We start from the raw sequence: 16,056 nt of genomic DNA on the forward strand, positions 1-16,056 counted from the left end.
CCACGCTCTCTCTCTCTCTCTCTCTCTCTCTCTCTCTCTCACTCTTTCTCTCTCTCCTCCCACTCTCTCTCTCGCGCCCTCCCCCGCCTCTCGTGCCCTCTCACTCCACCGTCTCATCTTTTAAACTAATACTATCCTTAACTTCCTTAGCTACCCACAAATGGATCACTTTTCCCATGGAGTTTTTATTTCACAATGGAATGTATAGTCATTGAGAATTTTGAAATATTTCTTAAAATGTTTGCCACTGCTTATCTACCGTCATACCTTTTAACCTAATTTCCCAATCTACTTTAACCAACTCGCCTCTCATACGTTTGTAATTTGCTTTGTTTAAGTTTAAGATTCTAGTTTCAGACTTGTGTATGTGACTTTCATCGTATTATCATTACTCTTCCCCAGAGGATCCTTTACTATTGAGATTACTAATTAAACACATCTTATTACACAATACAACATCTAAAATAGCCTTGCCTGTTGGTTCCACGATGTATTGTTTTGGAAAGCTGTCTCGAATGCATTTTATGAATTCGTCTTCCAGACTACCTTTGCCAATTTGAAGATTACCCCACGATTATTGCATTTGTTACAAGATCCTATTATTTCCTGCTTAGTATTCTGTCCAATGGTATAGCTACTGTTAGGGGGCCTGGAAACTACTCCCACCAGTGTTTTTTGCTGCCCCTTGTTATTTCTTATCTCCATCCATACTGATTCAACTTCCTGATCTTCCAAGTGACGATTCTTTGGGCCCAACTTTGTCCAAAGTGCGCCGACTTTGCACGCTGAAAAGGGCGCCCCCAACCTGACCGCTCTTCCGAGTCCCGGCGTGGCGTGCATTCTGAAGTGGGGGGGGGCGGAGCAACAGGCTAGTGCCGAAAGCAGTGCCGGCACCTACGTGCATACTCACTGAGGCTGCGCGCATGCTCCTGCCCTCCCAGGCGGCTCCTGTGGGCTGTGAGCAGGACCCGATGCTCGCAGCCCCTATCCCCCGGCGAAGGGACGCCCCGATCTCGCCGCACCCTATCCCTGGCCGAGTGGCCTCCCGCACCGACCGGCCGGTCCGCTCAGTTCCCGGGCGAGGTAGGACTTCGGTTTTATTTTTTTATTTATTGAAAGTTTTGATTTGCGGGAGGTTGGGGGGGTGGAAGAGGAGAGTTTTGGGGGGGGCGGGGTGGTGGTGGGAGAGAGAAAGAGCGTATTGGGGGTGAGGAGAAGCGTTTTGTGGGCGGGAGGAGGAGAGTTTTTGGGGGGTGGGGGAGAGACAGAGTGTATGGAGGGGGGAGGAGGAGAGCTTTTTGGCCTGTGGGAGAGAAAGAGTCTTGGGGGGGGGAGTGGGGGGAGGAGTCTATTGGGGGGGGGGGGCGTGAGGAGAGTTTTGGGGGGAGGAGGAGAGAAAAGAGTGCATGGGGGGGCGGTGGAGCGTATTGGGGTGGCGGGGATGGAGAGATAGAATGTATTGCGGGGGGGAGGTTGGGGAGAAAGAGTGTTTTGTATATCAGCATTTCTCTCTCTCTTTTTCTCTCTCTCTCTTTTTCTCTCTCTCTCTCTCTCTCTCTCTCTCTCTCTTTCTCTCTCTCTCTCTCTCTCTGGCTACCCCCCCGCCACCGTGACATCACGGCCAGCAGCTCGCATTTCTCCGGTAGGATTTACTTCATTTTTATTAGTATTTTAATTGTTTGAGTTTTTCCTTGCAATGTTTGGTGCTTGGTTGTTGAGGTCCTCTCAACAACCAAGTTCCCTTCCCTCCCCTATCCCTGCCCTAATGTCTGCCGAATGTGCGCTGCTTTTTCTTCACTGCCCGCAAGGTTTTTCAGAGCTGATCACATACGCTGACCTAAGTCGATCTGGAGTAAGTTTTTGCTGGCCAAAGTGGCGTAAATGGCCAAAACCAATGGAACAGCTCCCTCGTTCCCCAGTAATGATGCCAGTGCCCTCGTGAATCGAAATCCTTTCTTCCCATACCTCTCTTTGACCCTGATCTGCTTGTCCCTATGCCAATTTGTGCATGGCTCAGATAGTAATCCATAGATTATTACCTGTGAGGATCTGCATTTTAATTTGGACCCTAACTCCTCACACACTCTCAGCATAACCACATTCTTAGTTCTACCTATGTTGTTGGTTCTTACTTGGACCACGACAACTGGATCCTCCCCCTCCCACTCCAAATTCTTCTCCAGCCTCAAGGAAATATCCTTAACCCTGGCACGGGGCAGGCAACACAGCCTTCAGATCTCCTGATCGCGGAGTACATATACTCCTGACTATACTGTCCCCTACCACTACCAGATTCCTTTTTCACCCCCCCACCACCACTTGAATGGCCTCCTGCACGGTGTCTTGTTCAGTTTTCTCATCCACCTTGCATACTTTGCCTTCATCCACACAGTCAGAAAGAACCTTGTGCCTGTTGGATAAGGGCCTCCAGCACTGCACCTGGGGTCCCTTTACCTGACTGAGTTGCTGTCACTCCTCCTGTCCCTGACCACTAACCAGACCTAGACCACTACCTAATTTAAGGGGTGTCACCGCCTCCTGGATCAAAGTGTCAGGTAACTTTTCCCCCTCCCTGGTGCCCTGCAATGACTACATCTTGGACACCAGCTCAACGACTCTGAGCTGAATTTTTGGCCTAAAAATTTGTGAGCGCTGTAAACCTGCAAGTTACACACTATCCTGGAAATATATCGCTGTTCCTTCATCGGCGCTGGGTCAAAATCCTGGAACTCCCTTCCTAACAGCACTGTGGGAGTACCTTCACCACAAAGACTGCAACGGTTCAAGAAGGCGGTTCACCACCATCTTCTCACTGCCAATTAGGGATGGGAAATAAATGATGGTCTTGCCAGCAACGCCCACATCCCCCGGAAGAATAAAAAAACACTTAACATCTATTGCACCGAGCCACTACTTCAACAAAATAAATAAAAATCCAGTCCAAAAGCTTAAATGCAAACTTACCTGAAAGATGTATGTTTACCTTTTAAGAAGTGCTGACAGCTTCTCTGTCGGTCTGCTACATGCTCACTTTTCAGAGCGAGCTTAGGACCCAGCGTTACACTCAGCATAAAGATCCATGTTCGCAGAGCGTGCTGTTAAGTCAGTGTTGCACGCCAATTGACATCACACTCTCCAGATTTTCATGTCCAGGGCCAGCGCTGCTAATGGCTGCGCTGTGGCCCTCACCAAAATGGCGGCCGCCGAGTCCCGCACCAGAGATGGGCATTAGAGCGGCAGCTGCCATTTTATTTTAAGGATACTGCCGTTAACGGGTGGCGGTAACTAGCTCAATTTCTAGGCCCTAGTAGTTACTTAACTTAGTTTTAAAATTAATTATTAGATATAGTTTAAGTTATAGGTAGATTAAATTAAATATTTACCTGTAACACAAAGCACTACAAGTATTGGAGGCAAAAGCAATGCCTCCTTCCCCCCTCGCACCCTCCCCCCTCCCCGCTCCCTCGCCCCCCGCACCAAATTCCCACTTTCTCCAAATTCCCAACTTTAAGGGCCGGATTTTTGGCTTTCAGGGTTTTTGGCGAAAACGATAGCGGTACATGGTACAGTTTTCGCTGTGCTACCATTTTTAGCTTGAATTTTCGGCCTTTATGTCTCCACTCGTAACTGAGGCGTTGCACAAGCATTCGCGGTGCAAACTGCGAGTTTTGGCAACTTTAGTCCGGGGCTGGGAGCGCTGCGAGAGAGGCCTTGGGAGGGGGGAAAAAGAAAAAAAAATTCCAAAAACATTTACAAGACCCTTAACTATGTAATCGCTGAAAAATAAATAAATAAATAAAAACTTTAACTTACCTTTTTAGCAGGTTTTCATACTTACCGCTGCTGGCAGGGCTGCATGAACAGGTTTGACCTGTTGTTACTCTGGGCGTGGCGTACGGGTTGGGAGAGAGCCGAAACTCAGATGCAAATGCAATCCGAGTCGTTGCACATTGTCGCACCTCTCCCCGGCGGTGCTTGAAACCGCCGCCGCAAACTAGTACCCGAGGATCCCGCCTGGGATTTGCGACCAGGTTTTTGCCGCAGAGGGTTAAATTGCGCCGCGAAACTGGTCGCAAACCTACCAAAAATCCGGCACACTGTTTAAAACCACTCTGCAGGCCACTCTGTGCATCAGCAAATACGGTTTATTTTTAAACATGAAAGTCATTGAAAGACAAATTTCAGGTTTCTCACTGTCAACTTAGTTGTTACATAGGAACAATGCTAAATGCCCTCACCAACCTTGTTTGTTTTTGTGCCCTTTAGGATCTTGAACGAGAAATCTCTTTTCAAGCGGACAGTGGCTTGTACTACTACTATTATAAAAAGATGTTGCAGGCAACGTCAATCCAAGAAGGTATTTTAATAAATTTTGCAATGTATGTTTGGTAGATTTTCCCCACAAACCACAAACAATCAGTTAACACTACTCATAGCCTTTAGTAGCACTTTTAACTTTACTGTCTCTGGGAGTGACGTGTGATTTTGCCCCACTATTGTCTAGGGTTTGTTAAAGCTTGTAACTGAAGTGTAAATATTTATTTTGGGTGGTCTGCAATGTAATCTGTATTAATTTATTGTATGTTTGCAACCCATTGTGCAGTTAGACCTGAGAATTTGCTTGCTTGTCCCGCTTCACTACTGGTGACCGTCTCACTGGTATGGTCATCCTGATGTGTAACCAAACTATCTTTCATGGCGAAAGACTATACGAGAAGGAACTTAGTTACATATAATGTTGTATAAAAGTGATTTGCTCAGTATGTTACTATTTTACTATTAGGCCTTTTTGAATTGACACATGACAACAAGACATTATCGTTAAGGACCCTTAATTCAGTGCAACAAATCAATCTGTATCCAGAGGTCTTTACTGGTATTCTATACCGCATTACTGGTAGTCAGGTACGTAATTCGCCAATGTGTACTGTATCTGTAGACACTTTGTTTGAATGCAATTTATTTAAACATTTTATTCTGAAAATGAAGTCATTAAAAGTGCTATGGATAAATGTTTTTGTGATGTTGGGATTTGTAGCAATAAGAACACCACTATTATAGGTTCTTGAGGGTAGCTATGTCCGATACAACAGAGCCCTGATAGTTTGCCATAATGGAGTAATAGCCCCTGTAGATAATAGAAATTGGTGGATGATCCCCAAATTATTGTACACTGCTGATTACTCTGCCTCTCCCTGCTCACCTGCATCCGTCCACTATGGCAGCACTTGTCTCCAGTATTCCTGTTGGTAATATCTGCTTGTTGCAGCTCTCCTGTGTAGACTTCGAGATTTCTTTGTCTCTAAGATTGAGACCATCCGTTCGGCCGCCTCTGCCTCATCCCTTCCTTCCCGTAGCCCACCGGGCCAAACTTCCTCGAAGATCCCCCCTGCCCTAGCCCTGACCTCACATCTTTCTCCAGTTTCTTTCCTTTCTCTCCGATCTCTCCTCATGACCTTTCCGAGCTCATTCTGTCCATGAGACCCACTCCCTGCTCCCTTAATCCTATTCCCATCAAACTGCTGACCACCTAACTTCCTTTTCTGGCTCCCATGTTAGCTGACATAGTTAACAATTCTCCCTCCTCAGTTACTGTCCCCCTCTCCCTCAAATCTACCGTCATCGCCCCTCTCGTCAGAAAACCAACCCTCAACCCCTCCGTCCTTGTAACTACTGCCCCATCTCCAACCTCCAACTCAATCTGTCTCCAATGCCTCTCCACCATCGTCCAGCTGGGTGGGACTGCACTGTAGAAATAGCAGGATAGTTAAGATGAAAACGTGGCTTGAGGAATGGTGCAAGAGGGAGGGATTCAAATTCCTGGGATATTGGAACCGGTTCTGGGGGAGGTAGGACCAGTACAAACCGGACAGTCTGCACCTGGGCAGGATCGGAACCGATGTCCTAGGGGGAGTGTTTGCTAGTGCTGTTGGGGAGGGTTTAACTAATATGGCAGGGGGATAGGAATCTATGCAGGGAGACGGAGGGAAGTAAAATGGGGGCAGACGCAAAAGGTAGAAAGGAGATAAGTAAAAGTGGAGGGCAGAGAAATCAAAGACAAAAATCAAAAAGGGCTACATTTCAACATAATTCTAAAAGGACAAAGAGTATTTAAAAAAAAAAAACAAGCCTGAAGGCTCTGTGTCTCAATGAGAGGAGCATTCGTAATAAGGTGGATGAATTTACTGCGCAGACAGCTGTTAATGGATATGATGTAATTGGGATTACGGAGACATCGCTCCAGGGTGACCAAGGCTGGTAACTCAACATTCAGGGGTATTCAACATGCAGGAAGGATAGACAGAAAGGAAAAGTAGGTGGGGTAGCGTTGCAGATTAAAGATGAGATTAATGCAATAGTAAGGAAGGTCATTAACTTGGATGATGTGGCATCTGTATGAGTAGAGCTGCAAAACACCAAAGGGCAAAAAACGCTAGTGGGAGTTGTGTACAGACCACCAAACAGTAGTAGTGAGGTTGGCGATGGCATCAAACAGGAAATTAGGGATGCTTGCAATAAAGATACAGCAGTTATCATGGGTGAGTTTAATCTACATAAAGATTGGGCTAACCAAACTGGTAGCAATACGGTGGAGGAGGATTTCCTGGAGTGTATAAGGGATGGTTTTCAAGACCAATATGTCGAGGAACCAACTCGAGAGCTGGCCATCCTAGACTGGGTGTTGTGTAATGAGAAAGGACTAATTAGCAATCTTGTTGTGTGAGACCTCTTGGGGAAGAGTGACCATAATATGGTAGAATTCTTCATTTAAGATGGAGAGTGACACAGCTAATTCAGAGACTAGGGTCCTAAACTTTAAGAAAGGTAACTTCGATGGTTTGAGACGTAAATTGGCTAGGATAGACTGGCAAATGATACTTAAAGAGTTGACGGTGGATAGGCAATGGCAGACATTTAAAGATCATATGGATGAACTTCAACTATTGTACATCCCTGTCTGGCGTAAAAATAAAACTGGGAGGGTGGCTCAACTGTGGCTAACAAGGGAAATTAGGGATTGTGTTAAATCCAAGGAAGAGGCATATAAATTGACCAGAAAAAGCAGCAAACCTGATGACTAGGAGAAATTTAGAATTCAGCAGAGGAGGACAAAGGGTTTAATTAGGAGGGGGAAAATAGAGTATGAGAGTAAGCTTGCAGGGAACATAAAAACTGACTGCAAAAGCTTCTATAGATATGTGAAGAGAAAAAGATTAGTGAAGACAAATGTAGGTCCCTTGCAGTCAGAATCAGGTGAATTTATATTGGGGGAACAAAGAAATGGCAGACCAATTGAACAAATACTTTGGTTCTGTCTTCACTAAGGAAGACACAAATAACCTTCCGGAAGTACTAGGGGACCGAGGGTCTAATGAGAAGGAGGAACTGAAGGATACCCTTATTAGGCGGAAAGTTGTGTTAGGGAAATTGATGGCATTGAAGGCCGATAAATCCCCGGGGCCTGATAGTCTGCATCCCAGAGTACTTAAGGAAGTGGCCCTAGAAATAGTGGATGCATTGGTGATCATTTTCCAACAATCTATCGACTCTGGATCAGTTCCTATGGACTGGAGGGTTGCTAATGTAACACCACTTTTTTTAAAAAGGAGGGAGAGAGAAAACGTAATTATAAACCGGTTAGCCTGACATCAGTGGTGGGGAAAATGTTGGAATCAATTATTAAAGATGAAATAACAGCGCATTTGGAAAGCAGTGACAGGATCGGTCCAAGTCAACATGGATTTATGAAAGGGAAATCATGCTTGACAAATCTTCTGGAATATTTTGAGGATGTAACTAGTAGAGTGGACAAGGGAGAACCAGTGGATGTGGTGTATTTGGACTTACAAAAGGCTTTTGACAAGGTCCCACACAAGAGATTGGTGTGCAAAATCAAAGCGCATGGTATTGGGGGTAATGGACTGACGTGGATAGAGAACTGGTTGGCAGACAGGAAGCAGAGAGTCGGGATAAATGGGTCCTTTTCAGAATGGCAGGCAGTGATTAGTGGGATGCCGCAGGGCTCAGTGCTGGGACCCCAGCTATTTACAATATACATTAATGATTTGGATGAAGAAATTGAGTGTAATATCTCCAAGTTTGCAGATGACACGAAACTGAGTGGTGGTGTGAGCTGTGAGGAGGATGCTAAGAGGCTGCAGGGTGACCTGGACAGGTTAGGTGAGTGGGCAAATGTATGGCAGATGCAGTATAATGTGGATAAATGTGAGGTTATCCACTTTGGGGGCAAAAACACGAAGGCAGAATATTATCTGAAAGGTGGCAGATTAGGAAAAGGGGAGGTGCAACGAGACCTGGGTGTCATGGTACATCAGTCATTGAAAGTTGGCATGCAGGTACAGCAGGCGGTGAAGAAGGCAAATGGTATGTTGGCCTTCATAGCTGGGGGTTTTGAGTATAGGAGCAGTTGTACAGGGCCTTGGTGAGGCCTCACCTGAAATATTGTGTTCAGTTTTGGTCTCCTAATCTGAGGAAGGACGTTCTTGCTATTGAGGGAGTGCAGCAAAGGTTCACCAGACTGATTCCCGGGTTGGCTGGACTGACATATGAGGAGAGGCTGGATTGACTGGGCCTTTATTCACTGGAGTTTAGAAGGATGAGAGGGGATCTCATAGAAACATATAAAATTCTGACGGGACTGGACAGGTTCGATGCAGGAAGAATGTTCCCGATGTTGGGGAAGTCCAGAACCAGGGGTCACAGTCTAAGGATAAGGGGTAAGCCATTTAGGACCGAGATGAGGAGAAACTTCTTCAGTCAGATAATTGTGAACCTGTGAAATTCTCTACCACAGAAAGTTGTTGAGGCCAGTTCGTTAGATATATTCAAAAGGGAGTTAGATATAGCCCTTACGGCTAAAGGGATCAAGGGATATGGAGAGAAAGCAGTAATGGGGTACTGAAGTTGCATGATCAGCCATGATCATATTGAATGGTGATGCATGCTCGAAGGGCCGAATGGCCTACTCCTCCCCCTATTTTCTATGTTTCTATGTTTGCCTGGATCCATTCTTATCTATCTAATTGTAGCCAGAGAGTTACCTGCAAAGGCTTGTCTTCCTGCCCCCGCATCATTACCTATGGTGTCTCCCAAGGATCTATCTTTGGGCCCCCTCCTATTTCTCATCTACATGTTGCCCCTTGGCAATATCATCCGAAAGCACAGCGTCAGTTTCCACATGTATGCTGACGACACCCAGCTCTACCTCACTACCACTTTTCTCCAATTGGGAAGACCGAAGCCATTGTTTTCGGTACCCGCCATAAATCTGGTTCCCTAACCACTGACTCCATCCCTCTCCTCAACCTCTGTCTGAGGCTGAACCACACTGTTTGCAACCTTGGTGTCATATTTGAATCTGAAATTAGCTTTCGACCACATATCCACAGACTAACTAAGACTATTTCCACCTCCGTAACATCGCCCTTCTCCACCCTTGCTTCCACTCATCTGCTGCTGAAGCCCTCATCCATACTTTTGTTACCTCTAGATTTGACGATTTCATTGCACCCCTGGCTGGCCTCACACATTCCACCCTATGTAAACTAGAGGTGATCCAAAACTCGGCTGCCCATGACCTAACTTAAACCAAGTCCCATTCACCCATCACCCCTGTGCTCGCTGACCTACATTGGCTTCCAGTTAAGCAATGCCTCGATTTCAAAATTCTCATCCTTATTTTGAAATCGCTTCATGCCCTCGCCGCTCCCTATCTCTGTAATCTCCTCCAGTCCAACAGCCCCCCCGAGATGTCAGTGTTCCTCTAATTCTGTCCTCTTGAGCATCCCTGATTATAATCACTCAACCATTAGTGGCCGTACCTTCTGTTGCCAAGACCCCAAGCTCTGGAATTCCCTGCCTCGATCTCTCCGCCTCTCTACCATCTTTCAAAACGCTCCTTAAAAGTACCCCTTTGACCAAGCTTTTGGTCACCTGCGCTAATTTCTACTTTTGCGGCTGGATGTCAATTTTCTTTTATCTCATAACACTCCTGTGAAGCGCTTTGGGACGTTTCACTACGTTAAAAGTGCTATATAAATACAAGTTGTTGTTGTTGTTGTATCTGCCCATTACTCCAGCTCCTTGACCCACGAGAGACTGCCAAAAATACTGTCCTTATGTCAACCATCAGTCCCAGCTGCAAAGGTGAGGGCTAAGGGTAGTACGTGCTTAGCTCTAACGTTCTTGTCAACAGTCTCCATTGAAAGTGCTGATCTACGTGAAGCTGCTGACTTGAAAATCAATACAGAGCCTGGCTGTTTAAAGGTGCTGCTCTTGAGAACAGGATGAGGATCTAACAATGGCCTTGTCCTCAAATCCTGATCAGAAAAATAACTCTCCTCATCCTGATACCTTTTAAGCTTTCCTTAAATTAAGGATCTGTTTATTTGTACTGCAAAAATGGCTACCATGCTCCACCTTTTGTCTATGATTGGTCCCCTTGGAGGATACGCCACACCCTGAGGTTTCACAGGAATGTGTAATTGAAACCGCCCATCCCAAGGTCTTACTGACTTTGCAAATTTGACTTCCTGAAGTGACGGAGCTCCCCAGAAGACAGTCCAAGTGCATGCCCCACCCGAGCCTCCCTCACTCCCCCCTCCCCGCCCCAGCCTCCGTCGCTCACCCCCTCCCCGCCCCAGCCTCGCTCGCTCTCCACTGCCGCCCCAGCCTCACTCACTCCCACGTCCCCCCCCCGCCTCGCTCGCTCTCCACCCCCCCCCCGGCCCAGCCTCGCTCGTGCCCCCCCCCCCCCCCCCCCCCCAGCCTCTCTCTTCCCAGCCCTTCTATCTCTCTCTCCCCAGCCTCTCTTTTCCGCCCCCCAACCCCAACCCTCCACCCTCGCTCACTCTCTCACCAGCCTCTCTCTCTCTCTCTCTCTCTCTCTCTCTCTCTCTCTCTCTCTCTCTCTCTCTCTCTCTCTCTCCCTCCCTCCCCCTCCCCACCCCTATCCTCTCTCTCTTTCTGCACCATCCACTCTCTCTCTTTCCCCCCCCACCAATCACCAATCACTTCTCTCTTCCACCCCTCCCATTCTCACTCTCTCTCTCTCTCTCTCTCTCTCTCTCTCTTCCCCCCCCTCTCTCTCTCTCTTCCCCCCCCCCCACACCAGCCTCTCTTCCCCCGCTTCCCCCCCTGCCTCTCTTTCCCCCCCCGCCTCTCTTTCCCCCCCCCGCCTCTCTTTCCCCCCCCCGCCTCTCTTTCCCCCCCCGCCTCTCTTTTCCCCCCCCCGCCTCTCTTTTCCCCCCCCGCCTCTCTTTTCCCCCCCCGCCTCTCTTTTCCCCCCCCGCCTCTCTTTTCCCCCCCCGCCTCTCTTTTCCCCCCCCGCCTCTCTTTTCCCCCCCCGACTCTCTTTTCCCCCCCCGCCTCTTTTCCCCCCCCCTCTCTCCTCTCTTTTCCCCCCCCCCCGCCTCTCTTTTCCCCCCCCCGCCTCTCCTTTCGCCTCTCTTTTCCCCCCCGCCTCTCTTTTCCCCCCCCGCCTCTCTTTTCCCCCCCCCGCCTCTCTTTCCCCCCCCCGCCTCTCTTTTCCCCCCCGCCTCTCTTTCCCCCCCCGCCTCTCTTTTCCCCCCCCGCCTCTTCTTTTCCCCCCCCCCCCGCCTTTCTTTTCCCCCCCGCCTTTCTTTCCCCCCCCGCCATTTCTTTCCCCCCCCCGCCTTTCTTTCCCCCCCCCGCCTTTCTTTCCCCCCCCCGCCTTTCTTTCCCCCCCCGCCTTTCTTTCCCCCCCCCGCCTTTCTTTCCCCCCCCCGCCTTTCTTTCCCCCCCCCGCCTTTCTTTCCCCCCCCGCCTTTCTTTCCCCCCCCCGCCTTTCTTTTCCCCCCCCGCCTTTCTTTTCCCCCCCCGCCTTTCTTTTCCCCCCCGCCTTTCTTTTCCCCCCCCGCCTTTCTTTTCCCCCCCCGCCTTTCTTTTCCCCCCCCGCCTTTCTTTTCCCCCCCCGCCTTTCTTTTCCCCCCCCGCCTTTCTTTTCCCCCCCCGCCTTTCTTTTCCCCCCCCGCCTTTCTTTTCCCCCCCCGCCTTTCTTTTCCCCCCCCCGCCTTTCTTTTCCCCCCCCCGCCTTTCTTTTCCCCCCCCCGCCTCTCTTTTCCCCCCCCCGCCTCTCTTTCCCCCCCCCGCCTCTCTTTCCCCCCCCCGCCTCTCTTTCCCCCCCCCCGCCTCTCTTTCCCCCCCCGCCTCTCTTTTCCCCCCCCGCCTCTCTTTTCCCCCCCCGCCTCTCTTTTCCCCCCCCGCCTCTCTTTTCCCCCCCCGCCTCTCTTTTCCCCCCCCGCCTCTCTTTTCCCCCCCCGCCTCTCTTTCCCCCCCCGCCTCTCTTTTCCCCCCCCGCCTCTCTTTTCCCCCCCGCCTCTCTTTTCCCCCCCCGCCTCTCTTTTCCCCCCCCGCCTCTCTTTTCCCCCCCCGCCTCTCTTTTCCCCCCCCGCCTCTCTTTTCCCCCCCGCCTCTCTTTTCCCCCCCGCCTCTCTTTTCCCCCCCGCCTCTCTTTTCCCCCCCGCCTCTCTTTTCCCCCCCGCCTCTCTTTTCCCCCCCGCCTCTCTTTTCCCCCCCGCCTCTCTTTTCCCCCCCGCCTCTCTTTTCCCCCCCGCCTCTCTTTTCCCCCCGCCTCTCTTTCCTCCCCCCGCCTCTCTTTCCCCCCCCCGCCTCTCTTTCCCCCCCCCGCCTCTCTTTCCCCCCCCCGCCTCTCTTTCCCCCCCCTGCCTCTCTTTCCCCCCCCGCCTCTCTTTCCCCCCCCGCCTCTTTTTCCCCCCCGCCTCTCTCTCCCCCCTACCCCCCATCCCAGCCTCTCTCTCTCTCCTACCCCCCACCCCAGCCTCTCTCTCTCTCTCGCGCTCTCTCTCTCTCTCTCTCTCTCTCTCTCTCTCTCTCTTTCTCCCTTTCTCCCTTTCTCTCCCCCTAGCCCCTCTCTCTCTCTCTCTCTCTCTTTCTCCCTTTCTCTCCCCCTAGCCCCTCTCTCTCACTCTCTCTCTCTCTCTCTTTTCCTATTGGCCCCTTACCGCTTCTCTGCTCGCGCTGTCGCTGCTCTCGGCCCCGGGCCGGCCGGTGGGAGAGGGGGGCGGGGGAGGGGGAGAGAGTGCCGGGGCCTGAGTGGGCAAAGAGAGTCAGTGCCTCAGGTCCTGCTTCTTTGCACCACGTGGAGGGAATGATTCGGGACCGGAGGGGAGGGGGGGGACGGAGCATGACGAGGGGTGGGGCTTGACTGCATGTCTGTCAAAAAAAGTGCAGTACAAATAGTTACACTATTAAATTAAATGAATAAATGAGCTATCATCTTCATGGATTTTTCCGCAAGTTCTGTCTTTGAATTGCGGCAGATGACGTTAATCATTGCAGCTGGGAAAAGCAGCACAGATGCACAAGACAGCAAATTTAGCTGTTTTGCCAAACCTACAGAAAACCGTGCTTTCAACTGCAAACACTAACTTGAGTACCCTTTAAACCCATCACATATTGGATATGGAGAGACGTCGGGGCTGAAATTGCCCTCCGCTTCAAACGGGGCACACCAACTGTTTTTGCAGGGTTCCGTTCGCCCCAATGCATGGGGCGGAGAATCTGGAGAAATTCAAGTCTTTTGCAGCGGGGTGGAAGTGGTCTCATCATCGGGACGGAAGTGATGTCGGGTCGGAGTAGCCACCACTAACTGGGCGGGTTGGAGTGGCCAACGATCCAAGTCATCAGCGCCGTGCTGATGCGTCACAATGTCCCTCCCCTTCAGTTAAAGGGGAGGGCCGCTGCAAAATCTGCAGCCACTTTAGTGGTAAAGACTGGGCCACCAGGGAGGGTTTTGGCCAGGCCAGCGACCTGACACCCAAGAGGGGATGCCAGATTACCTGTTGATGGCCCTGGCAGCAACCTAGCAGTCGGCCGACAATTTAAAAAAAATGGAGTCGCTGGCAGTGGCACCTCCCTTTTAATGGCGGCCACACTGTCCAGCCACAGAAAGGGTACCGACAGCAAAAGCTACCGGTGGCAGTGCCGCTCTAGCGGGGTAATTTTCGAAAGGGGCAATTTCCCGCGGGGCAATTTTGGGAAGGAGCCAGCGTGTGCACGACACGGCAGGAAAATGGGCAGGGCGGTCCCCTACACCGCTCCAAAACTGAAGGAGGGCAATATTTAAAATGGCGGCCCTTCCGCAGAGACTCAGCAACCAGTCCGCACCGACGGGCCTTGTAGAAAAGGGCATTTTTGGCCCCCTTGTCTGCTATGTTCTTTTTGCAGTGTTAGTCACCTCTGCCGCAGCACACATTGCAATGGCTAAGTAAAGAAACACCGGATTTAAGAACCAAGTTCCGAAAAATGATAATGCCTACTACAATGTGTTTTAATATTTTGTGAAAGGTGACTTCTGGGAGGGATACATATTTTTAATGAATATTGAATAAAGTTATTGTATTACCTTATCCTGGAGTATTTCTTCTGCAGAGTTGTGTTATATTTGTGGGTGTTTGCACTGTAACATTAATAACACCATTCTTCGTGACTTCCTAATTAATGTAAACTAAATGCCTTTCTGAATCCCTTTTGAAAGAAATATAATATGACGGGTAGTTGCTTGGCACCCAGCAGGAAGCCGGGCTTGCAGGCAACGTGGGCCAGAGATGGGGCTGCGTCAGGATCATGAAATTACCCTATGATATCTAAAGGGAGCATCCTAGAGACTCTGCTTAATATTCCTGTCCATTCTCTATAAACTTACTTTGCAAAAAAAATGCATTATGTCTTTTGTTCCTTTGCATTTTTTTTGTAGGAAGCAATTGAGCCAGTGTATTTTTACATTGGCATAATATTTGGATTGCAAGCAGTTTATGTGACTGCGCTATATGTCACAAGCTGGATGCTGAGTGGGACATGGATGGCAGGCATGCTTACAGTAGTGTGGTACATTATCAACCGGTAAGGGTGTCTTAATGTAGAAATCATATTTTCTTTTGTTTTACCTTCATAAACAAGTTATGTAACTCCACTTCGTGGACTGTTCTTTAATTGTATGCAAGTGTATTATAGGGGACCCATGGGTCTAATTAAGAATGTAAAAATTGTGCTAATTAGGATAGAACTTCCCTACTCTGCCATTTCCTACTGAAATGTGACACAATTGCTGAAGGTCTGTTTCAAACGGGCACATTTACAAACTAATTTCCTGGCTATTGACATTCACTCTTAAGCTGCTTAGCTGCTTTGGGTGTGACTAAGCTGGTGTTTTTGTTTTCTTTTGTTTCCTTTTGTTGCATTTAATTCTGTGCATGTTTTTTTTATTGCCTATTTTGCACTGAATTTTTGCTGTTTAATTTTTTGTTTCTAGCATTAATTAATTCCAAACCTTTATGTTTATAGGATAGACATTCACCTAGAAATTCCTTTTCCCTTTGGGGAGTTGGAGGATGAGTTCTGCAGGACTGCACAGAGGCCAGTGCTCCTGATCCAACCCATTCTTGCCGAAGTCAGAGTTGCATGGGCATGCTCCCAAAAATATATAAACACTACATCAGAGAAGCAGTCTCAGAACCTTGCCCTCTTCCACATTCTGACCTGCAAATTTCAATCCTGGTAGTGAAAATCACTACTGGCTTTAACTTCTGTGCAACTGTTTTGTTTTGTTAAGCTGCCGCAGGTGATATCTGTCAAATAAAACCCCATGCATCGGATTACCGATACCTTATTTATTGCAGTGAATGATTTTATCACTTGCTTGAAGAAAAGTGACCAGCAGGAAGGGGGCTTTGTACTCTTCAAGATGCTGCAACATTCAGGATACATTTGGCAAACTTCCACAGCATGTTTTTTTTTATCTTCTGAGCTGATGACTTCCTCACATGCAACATGGCATTCATCTTCATTGGCAGCCCACATTGCAGATTTCTTAGGAGGGTGCCCCTTGGATTCAAAAATGACACCACTGTTTTACTGTGCCTCCTTTAGCATCACAGTCACAGATCTCCTGATAAAGGGGTTCTGGCAGTACCCTCAACATCACTTTGCATTGAAGTTGTCATTTTGCTTGCTGCTATCTTGCATTGCTTGGAGTTATTGCTGTCCTTTTAAGGT

General features: G+C 48.9%; 1 protein-coding gene across 3 annotated transcripts in view; it reads left to right on the forward strand.

The window, feature by feature from the left end:
* LOC139276379 (probable C-mannosyltransferase DPY19L4) overlaps positions 1-16,056 on the forward strand; it is a 128,002-nt gene that overhangs the window by 50,406 nt on the left and 61,540 nt on the right. For all 3 annotated transcript variants that reach the window (XM_070894298.1, XM_070894277.1, XM_070894287.1), the window contains exons 4-6: positions 4,267-4,357; positions 4,784-4,905; positions 14,759-14,904. In XM_070894298.1, the coding sequence (XP_070750399.1) occupies positions 4,267-4,357; positions 4,784-4,905; positions 14,759-14,904 (359 nt within the window). The remainder of the gene's footprint in view (positions 1-4,266; positions 4,358-4,783; positions 4,906-14,758; positions 14,905-16,056) is intronic.

The sequence above is a fragment of the Pristiophorus japonicus genome, chromosome 1 (assembly GCF_044704955.1).
Source record: "Pristiophorus japonicus isolate sPriJap1 chromosome 1, sPriJap1.hap1, whole genome shotgun sequence".
In the NCBI taxonomy this organism is placed as follows: Eukaryota; Metazoa; Chordata; class Chondrichthyes; family Pristiophoridae; genus Pristiophorus; species Pristiophorus japonicus.